Source organism: Gossypium hirsutum, chromosome D08 (assembly GCF_007990345.1).
Source record: "Gossypium hirsutum isolate 1008001.06 chromosome D08, Gossypium_hirsutum_v2.1, whole genome shotgun sequence".
Lineage (NCBI taxonomy): Eukaryota > Viridiplantae > Streptophyta > Magnoliopsida > Malvales > Malvaceae > Gossypium > Gossypium hirsutum.
The window spans coordinates 6773380-6782622 of NC_053444.1; the positions used below are offsets into that span (position 1 = coordinate 6773380).

General features: G+C 36.1%; 2 protein-coding genes across 6 annotated transcripts; both read left to right on the forward strand.

Annotated features, from left to right (window-relative positions):
- Positions 1 to 1611: 1611 nt before the first annotated feature.
- LOC107915528 (basic leucine zipper 43) lies at positions 1612 to 2405 on the forward strand. Its single transcript, XM_016844679.2, has one exon. The coding sequence runs from the start codon at positions 1692 to 1694 to the stop codon at positions 2193 to 2195; it is 504 nt and encodes a 167-aa protein (XP_016700168.1). The 5' UTR covers positions 1612 to 1691; the 3' UTR covers positions 2196 to 2405.
- A 3403-nt stretch (positions 2406 to 5808) lies between these two features.
- On the forward strand, positions 5809 to 8862 carry LOC107915537 (6-phosphogluconate dehydrogenase, decarboxylating 2). Of its 5 annotated transcripts, none has more exons than XM_016844687.2 (2): positions 5809 to 6127; positions 7115 to 8862. In XM_016844687.2, exon 2 carries the CDS (start codon positions 7123 to 7125, stop codon positions 8578 to 8580), a length of 1458 nt encoding a protein of 485 aa, XP_016700176.2. In that variant the 5' UTR covers positions 5809 to 6127; positions 7115 to 7122; the 3' UTR covers positions 8581 to 8862. The 5 variants fall into 5 exon arrangements, with proteins under 5 accessions (XP_016700176.2, XP_040955632.1, XP_040955633.1 ...); XM_041099698.1 differs by lacking the exon at positions 5809 to 6127 and adding an exon at positions 6258 to 6294; XM_041099699.1 differs by lacking the exon at positions 5809 to 6127 and adding an exon at positions 6396 to 6428.
- Positions 8863 to 9243: the final 381 nt, after the last annotated feature.

Consider the following 9243-nt stretch of genomic DNA (forward strand, 5'->3'; position numbering starts at 1 on the left):
TCACAGGCTCAATACTAACATCTCTCTTGAACTTTGTAGGCATGTATCTTCACCATGAAGGTTGGAGACAAAACCCTAATACAGTAACGATACCTTTGATTGTTGGAGATCCAAGTCAGCTGCTCGAAAAAAACCGATCACCCCCTCAACAATATCAGATATAAGTATGCGTTGAACAATAATATATTTAATTCTTTTTCGAGAATAATTAAAATCAAAGATTTGATGACATTAATAGTAGAAAGAATTTTCCACCGTGAAGCTTTTCTTTTTGATTTCTTTTGGGTGATTGTTGTTTTGTTTGGGGCAAGAGTGGTGTATGTATGTACATATTTCGAAAGAGAAAAGTTAAAAGGAAAGTGCTCCACAAAAGGACTGTTGGACGTTTGTTACTACTATTACACGTAAATATATATACACAATTACTTGGACTATCTGTCTCAATAAAAAAGCATTAGCCTTTCAAAATAAAGATAGTAAGGTATGGACTCAAAAGTCTTCCAAATTTCAACAGGTTCCTTCTATGTGCTCAATTCAAGTTGCCTTATATAGGACATTTTCCTATATAAAAAAAGTTAAAAAATTTAGGATTGAACATCAAGTTAAATTTCGATTTTGATCTTACAAGCAACTTGAGAATTAAATATATCTGTGTACATCTCAACTTACACTTGGATTTTTCATTAAAGCTACCAACACCATATGTCATAGTCTTGTAAAGAGAGAAAAGTCTGGCAATTAAGAAACTCTTTGCCTCTTTAAATATGTCATATCTAGAACATCTTGGACCATATAGTAAGCCACTATATATATATATTTATATTAGTTTGCCCACCTATTTTCTGTAGCGTTTTTCATATAATTGATCTAAACACTGATTATGGTTGCCAACAGATATTTGATGGGTGTTGACACTTCAAATGAAAATCTTTTTATCTACTTAAGTGGTTTAAGTAGGATTCATTAAAGTTTTTATTTTGGGTTTTAGGTTTTTTTTTGGTTGCCATTGAGATATTGTAATTAATTAAGATAGTATTTGTTATATCCGCAATGAAAAAATATCTATAAATTAGAGAAACGTAAAATAAAGTGTATTCAAAAGAGTTTATATTGGATGAAAAGCATTTGAATAAAACTTGAATTCTAAAACATTCCGACTTCTAATACTTTAAAAGGAAATGGGTTTAATTTTGTTGAATGCCCATTTCTTCCCCTTTTGCTTTCTTTGGCCAAAACATTGTACCCAAATCAAAAATAATTGTACTCCCCACAAATGCAAACTCCCCTCTCTTTGTCATGTAAATCATCTGAAAAATGATTATCCACAACACAAATTGCATTTCCTCCGTTTATGTATGTGGGAAAAGTTCAATCATGCATATATATACATGCATGTGATGTGTTAGTAAACATGGTATAAGTACCATTTTCTATATGTGCATAAACATTATGTTTTTTTGAGTCTGATATGCACTCATCAATACATGATGTTTGCATGATATTGATTCAAGTCAAAAAAGAACTAAGCTTTTAAGTAATCTTCACACTGTTCCTATTAAATTTGCAAGAGTGGGAGTGGGTCCATCTCAACTTTTTTCCATGTCTATAAGAACCTCTTCTCCTCCAACAAGAGCTTATTAGGTGTTTCATTTTCTCCTCCAAGATTTAGTGCCTTATTTTTGTTCTAAATCATGCAGCCTAGTGAAATTTCAGGTCTGCAATACATAGTTCCTTCAAATCCATCCCCCTATTCAGTACCGGCATTCGAGTTGAGCCGGTTCTCGAATCCCCTGCATAATCTCTATATCCCTCCTCAACTTCAAGAAATCATTAGTCCACATCCATCATGTATCAACAACTCAACCTCTGATGAGGCAGATGAGCAACAATTATGTGTGATTAATGAGAGAAAACAAAGGAGGATGATATCGAACAGGGAGTCAGCACGCCGGTCGCGTATGCGCAAACAAAGGCACCTTGACGAGCTCTGGTCGCAGGTTGTTTGGTTGAGGAACGAGAACCACCAGCTTATCGATAAGTTGAACCATGTGTCGGAGAGTCACGACAAGGTTGTTGAAGAAAATGTTCAGCTGAAAGAGGAAGCCTCTCAACTACGTAGGATGCTGTCTGATGTGCAACTCACTAGCCCTTACTCACCTTTGACAGACCTGGAACATGCTCTAGCTGACAACTGAGTCCTAAAACATGTTCCAATCCCAAAATTTCATCTATTTTGCTTGGATGATTAAGACAAGGCAATCACCATCCTATTTTTATTTACCATTTTTCGAATTTGGTTCTTCTGTTAGGTGTATCAGTCTGTGTCTATTGCCACTGCCTTAGCTTTTAATGATGTACGAGAATTTAAGGCCATGGGAATAACATGTTTGAGCATTTCATTTTCATTTAAACCTCTCTCATCATATAAAAATTACTCATACTAAACCTGGACCATAAAAAAGCTTGATCAGGGAAATTGTGTAAAACAAGGTGTGTCATGTGACAGAACTAAATATGTGAGGCCAGGTGCACTAGAAAAGGAGCCATAAGTGGTATGACGTGGGGGAAGAGTAGGACTGACATGACACAAAGAAAAAAGCGGCACCCCGTGTGGGTTCATCATTCAAAAGACTCGACTACCATAATGAGGAAAAACTACAGGATTTCTGCTTAATTACTTGCCATGCACTGTTCCTAGCCATTTTTTCTTAATTTTTCACTTCTTAGGTAGGACCGTAACGCAATGTTTTGATTGTTATTTTGCGATATATATTCATTATTCACATAACCAAAATAAATGTGACAAGATCGAAAATACTTGCTGAAACATGCTTACATCAAAATTCAATTGTACTTGATACCCATCAAAGATTAATGCAATTGAAAAAAAAAAAAAAGAATCCACATTGTTACTGCAGCACCACTCTTTCTTTTCACTATGAACAGAAGCCAAGGATCTAAAAAAGGAAAAAGGTGAACTCAAAGCCTACAAAGGCAATCTGGGACCAAGTCCAAGATGCACCGGTCCGTTATGAGCGGGAAGTTTTTGCTGCTCTGTGAAACAAGCCTCACGCAGTGCCTTCGCCTCTAAGAGAACATGGAACGGACCCTGCCTGGAGGACGAGGGCCATCATCCTGTTACTCTGTTGTCCCACCCGGGCTGTAAGCTAACGCTGCTTAGCTCATCAGTTTCTCTCTTTTATAAAGTTCAATTATAAGAGGCACTCGGTGTGGGAATTCAATAAATATTTTTGAAGGAAGGCAATGTTGTGCAGGCCGAAAGCAATTCGGTTCAAATCACTTGGTTAAATATAGTCTTGGGCTCTTAATTAATAGTTGTTTTGAGTTAGTATAATCCAGATTTGAAGTTGGGTCAATGAGTTCAGATTATTAACTTTTTTAATGATGAAATCAAATTGGGTTGGGTTTGAAATACCAATCTCCATGCTAGTTTCTTGGGTAATGGTTCTTCATTTTAGTTACAGATTTTTTTGTCACCCTTGAATTGATGGATAAAATTATTGAGAAAGTAAGTAGTAATATCTCATTTGTTCCAATAACATGATAAAGAACCCACATTTTCAAGCGTATTGTGGGAGAATATGTCAATTCAATTTCGATGCTGTAAAAACCAAATCTTTCTGGCTTTTTAGATGCCTTTGTAAATAGTTGGCTGAGTTTTAATACTTCAAAATATAACTTACTCAGTCTCTCGAAACCAGGTTAGAGTTAATATACAAGGAAGCCAATGATCACATGGCATTAATGTAGGAAGCTAAAGCTTGGAATTTTCAAGGGTATTGTAAATGTTTGCTGATTTGGGAACCACGAGGCCCGAGCTTTCGCCCAAGACTCAAGGTTCCTACTCATAACTTTGAACGGGCGAGCCTGGAATACGCATGCGTGGACCCTGCCCAGAGGACCGAATCATCATCCTGCCACTTCACTGCCCCCACTCGGGTCACAAGCCAGAGTTGCTTAGCTCGGCAAACAATTGAAGCGCTTTTCGCTCTTATAAAGTTCAACTGTATTATAAGAAGCAACCTGTGTGGGATTTCAACATTTTTACAGGAAGGGATTGCTGTGAAGGCCTAAAGCAAGTCCTCATCAATCGCCTCAAATTACTTGGCTAAATATAGTCTTGGGCTCTTAATGTTCAAGCAATTTCCTACTTCATATTAATATTTGTTTTCAGTTTGGACCATTTGGTTTTGAGGCTCAACTTTTCTTACGAATTCAGGTTGATGACCTTTTTAAATAATAAAATCAAGTTTGGTGGGATTTGAATTCAAACCTCTATGCTAGTTTGTTCAGTAATGGTTCTTCATTCTCGTTGCAGAGTTTTCTTTGTCACCCTTCAACAAGTTGATGGAGAAAATTATTGACAAAATAAGTTACCTCTCCTTTGTTCCAATAAACATCATAATGACTACTTTGCTTACCATATTTTCAAGCGTATTGTCTACTATTTGATTCAGGTGGAAGATATACTGTGATGAAAGCAGCTTTGCTTAAGTTTGAATAAATATTAAATATACTTCATTTTTCAATTTAATTCTTCAATTCAACGCTGTAAAAGCCAAATCTTTCTGGCTTTTTAGATGCCTTTGGCGTTCTCTCTCTCTATACCTGAGTTTTTTACTTCTAAATCTAACTTATTCTGTTGCATATTTCTAGCACTGAACTTGTTAGTGTTTTCTTAGAGTTAGAATGAATCTAGGATTGTTGCGAGGCTTCAAAGGGGAATGGACTAATTTGCAAACCTGGGAACGTGAGCTATGGGGCGATGGAGTTGGCACTTCGATCTTTCTTTAATGCCTAAATGAATAATGAAAGGAATTTTTAGAGAAAGGTTAATATAAGGAAAATGTGAGAGTTCGGGAAGATATCTGCATGCAACCTTTTTACTTACCTTGATCTTATCTTTCACGTGATAGATCTCTTAGTCTTGAAACCCAAGGTACTTTGAGATTAGTCATTCCGTCTGCCTTAACTGTTTCCTCTATCCAGAGGAATAACCATGTCAGACCTTTCTCGATCTTGGTGTGCTTGTCATTACTCTTAGCAAGTCAGACCTTTGTCCATTTTTGTTATTAGCCTTGCTAGTTGCCACGTCAAATATCTTTCATCGGTTTTTTTGGGCTTATGGGAGTGGTATAAGAGAACTCAGTCTCTCTCAAATCAAGAAAGAATTAATAGACAAGCAAGCCAATGATCACATGGCATTAGTGAAAGCATATGCAAGGAAGCTAAAGCTTGAAACTTTCATGGGCATTGAAAATGTTTGATGATTTGGCTAAGAATTGTAAGTCATTTATTTGGGTATAAGTGAGAAATGCATCTAAAATGCTTAGTTTCCTTCCTACAGATGATTTCCATGGGAGAAAAAGACAGTGTTTAGGGATTAAAAATGGATGTATAATCAAAGTTTCAATTGATCTTTCTAATGATCACAATGTGTATTCATTACAGTGGAAACATGAAATCATGGTTACACCATTGCTTTGAACCAATGCAACTTTTTCTAGATTTCAAAGGTCAGCTTATGGTATTCAAAGAATCAAACTTTGATGTCTACAGGGTCCAAGAAATACAAAATTCAACCAAATACAGCAATAATAATAAATATTAATAATTTATTCTTTGTTTCTTTATTGGCAGATACTTCTAAAAACAATTCTACTACAATCCGAACATAAGATCCTAAGCAGCAATTTACCAATTTATCTTGTATTTCCATAAAAAATTCCAATTTACCACACCATTATCTATTTTTCTTGAAAAAAGAAGGGGATAATTATTTGAGATTTTTTAAGGCATTTAAACAAAATATTTTATCACTCACAAGTTAAAATTTTGAAGCGGGGTCCATGTGATATTGGCAAAAATAAGAAGGGTAAATTGTCACTATTGAGGTTGTTCCACCTACCACCACCAGCTGAGACTGGCCAAATTTGACCAATTGGGGCTCTGAATTTTAGTTCCTTTTTTTTTTTCCCTCTTTTATACAGTCATCTGCTCCAATTCTGAATACCCATTGTCTAGTTTGTTTAAAGATCAGATCTTTGATACATCCTCGGATTTTTTTTGGGTCTTTTTTCTCTATCAAAACAGAGAAGATCGAAAGGTTTGGGTTCTTTTGCTTGTGTTGAATTTCAATAAAGTATGAAACTTTTTTTATCTGTTGGTTTGATCTGCATGATTACTTTTGGCCAACAATTCTTGCATGAGATAGTTTTCCTTCTTTTTTTTATTGTTAGTTGAGCTGATCTGCAATTGGTAGATGTCCTCCTGGTTGGTTGATTCTTTCTTTTTTCTTTTTTTCCTTCTTATTTTAGTTGTAGTTTTACTTAGTTTCTGCCTGCAATTTGCATGAGTTCAAAATTTCAAGTTGCTTTTAACCGTGATTTATAATTAGGTTGTTTTATGTATGATCTCAATGTCATTTCCTTTGTTTTATGTTCTTACTTTACTAGGGTTAGTTGATTCGCTTGTAAAACATGGACATCTTAGTAGGGATTAATAGTCTCTTCTTTTTCCTTCTATTCTGTTGATCTGACTGCTTTTGAATGGAAATAATTTAGTGGTTTTGCAGAAGTTATTAGATTGTATACCTTTGATTAGCAGCCAAGGAGAGATTAACTGATTCATTTGTTGAATCTGCTGTAAGAAAGTGATTTTGTTTCTTGTTGAAGTGTGTTAAGGTTATTCTTTGACTCACTAAAAACTGCTAGCACCTATATTTCATTTTATCATCAGTAGTTTTGAATCTGTTGACTTTAAAAGGTAACTACAGCACAACCATATTCAGGCATGTGATTGATTATTCCTTTATAAAAACACTCAACTTTGTATCTAATTGATTTTTAATTGTGAAGCAAAGTGGTAAACTTTTCATGTAAGTGTTCATAGAAGGTACTAGTTAGCTTAGTTGGTTAAGGATTTGGCGATTGTATTATGAACCTGGAATTGTTCATTAGGCTAAAAATGATGAAAAGGGCTTCTAGTTTTCCACCTAGTTGTTGATGGTTTATATGTAAAAAGTTCTTAGAAGTTATTTTTGTGTTTTAGATATTTCTTTTCCCATCTCACTAATTATGTCTAAATTTATCAGGGAGAAACATGGCTCCACCTACAAGGATAGGGCTTGCTGGTTTGGCTGTTATGGGCCAAAATCTTGCACTTAACATTGCTGAGAAAGGCTTTCCCATTTCTGTTTATAACAGAACTACCTCTAAAGTCGATGAGACTGTTGAAAGAGCTAAAAAGGAGGGAGATCTTCCTGTATATGGTTTCCATGATCCTGAATCTTTTGTTCAGTCAATCCAGAAACCTAGAGTGGTAATCATGCTTGTTAAGGCAGGGGCCCCTGTTGACCAAACCATTAAGACTCTCTCTGCATACTTGGAGAAAGGTGATTGTATCATCGATGGTGGCAACGAGTGGTATGAAAACACTGAGAGACGACAGAAAGAGATGTCGGCACTGGGTTTGTTATACCTTGGGATGGGAGTTTCAGGTGGTGAAGAAGGTGCACGAAATGGTCCCTCTTTAATGCCTGGAGGGTCCTTTGAAGCTTACAAATACATTGAAGACATTCTTCTTAAAGTTGCCGCTCAAGTTCCAGATAGTGGCCCATGTGTGACTTACATTGGAAAAGGTGGATCTGGTAATTTTGTCAAGATGGTTCACAATGGAATTGAATATGGTGATATGCAACTGATTGCAGAGGCTTATGACGTGCTGAAATCTGTTGGGAAATTATCTAATGAAGAACTACATAGTGTTTTCTCAGAATGGAACAAGGGGGAGCTTTTGAGCTTCTTGATTGAAATCACTGCTGATATATTTGGAATTAAGGATGACAAGGCAGATGGTTATTTAGTTGATAAGGTTTTGGACAAAACTGGCATGAAGGGTACTGGTAAATGGACTGTACAGCAAGCTGCTGATTTGTCCATTGCAGCTCCAACAATTGCAGCTTCTCTGGATTCAAGGTTCCTTAGTGGGTTGAAAGAGGAAAGAGTTGAAGCTGCTAAAGTCTTCAAATCAGGAGGATTTGGTGATGTCTTGACCGACCAAGTTGTGGACAAGGCAAGATTAATTGATGATGTAAGGCAAGCACTTTATGCATCCAAGATTTGCAGTTATGCTCAGGGCATGAATCTCATTCGTGCAAAAAGCATCGAGAAGGGTTGGGACTTGAAGTTGGGGGAACTGGCTAGGATATGGAAGGGAGGCTGCATTATCCGCGCTATTTTCCTGGACAGAATCAAGAAGGCTTATGATAGAAATTCTGACCTTGCAAACCTTCTTGTCGACCCAGAATTTGCAAAGGAAATCATTGACAGGCAATCTGCTTGGAGAAGAGTTGTTTGTCTTGCTATCAACTCCGGTATTAGCACTCCAGGCATGTCAGCCAGTCTTGCCTATTTCGACACTTATAGGAGGGAACGAGTACCGGCTAATTTGGTTCAAGCTCAACGAGATTATTTTGGTGCCCATACTTATGAAAGGGTTGACATGGACGGATCTTTCCACACTGAATGGTTCAAGATCGCCAAAAAACTAAAAGATTAATATTATTCTAGCAGTACTCTTCAGAACACTCCCAATAAGTGTAATAAAATCTGCTCTGGACTCTATGCTACACAGAGCTACAACTATGATTATCTTTTTCAAAATTTATCTCAACTTCATTTCTCAAATTGAGCTGCGAATTTATACCCTGTTCTAGGATTAATGTGCTTTTATGTTTTTTCCGGATTTGAGTATTTACCCAATGTGGGTCACTGTGGTTAATTACTGTGTGAAGTGTGAACTATAAGAGAAAGTCAACTTTTTTTGCTTTTTGCTTGATAATCTTCTGTTCCTTTTAATTTTCTTGTTTTCTTGTACTGTTAGATATCAACATCTTTTCGACAGGTACTTATTGTTGTTTGTATAAACTCTGCTTTGATTTTGTTAATTCATTGCACATTCTGACCAGTGCAAATGCCTTATCCTGCATCATTATGGGTTAAGGCAAAAATGGTCATTACTTCTGCAGAATATCATATGGTGTACATTGCATTATCTCATTCTTGAACTCTAGAACTATGTTTGAAACTTAAAATTTTCATATTATATTATCATTGTGGTAGAACATCCCATACCATCCAATGCAAAAGAGTGTAGAAACTAGTGACTTTTTGTTAACCGTATCATTTAATTACTAAAAAGTAAATGCTTTTTAGGTTCATT

Coding starts and splice junctions, on each gene's coding strand:
- LOC107915528 (XM_016844679.2), top strand. CDS start 1,692: ATGCAGCCTAGTGAAATTTCAGGTCTGCAATACATAGTTCCTTCAAAT.
- LOC107915537 (XM_016844687.2), top strand. CDS start 7,123: ATGGCTCCACCTACAAGGATAGGGCTTGCTGGTTTGGCTGTTATGGGC.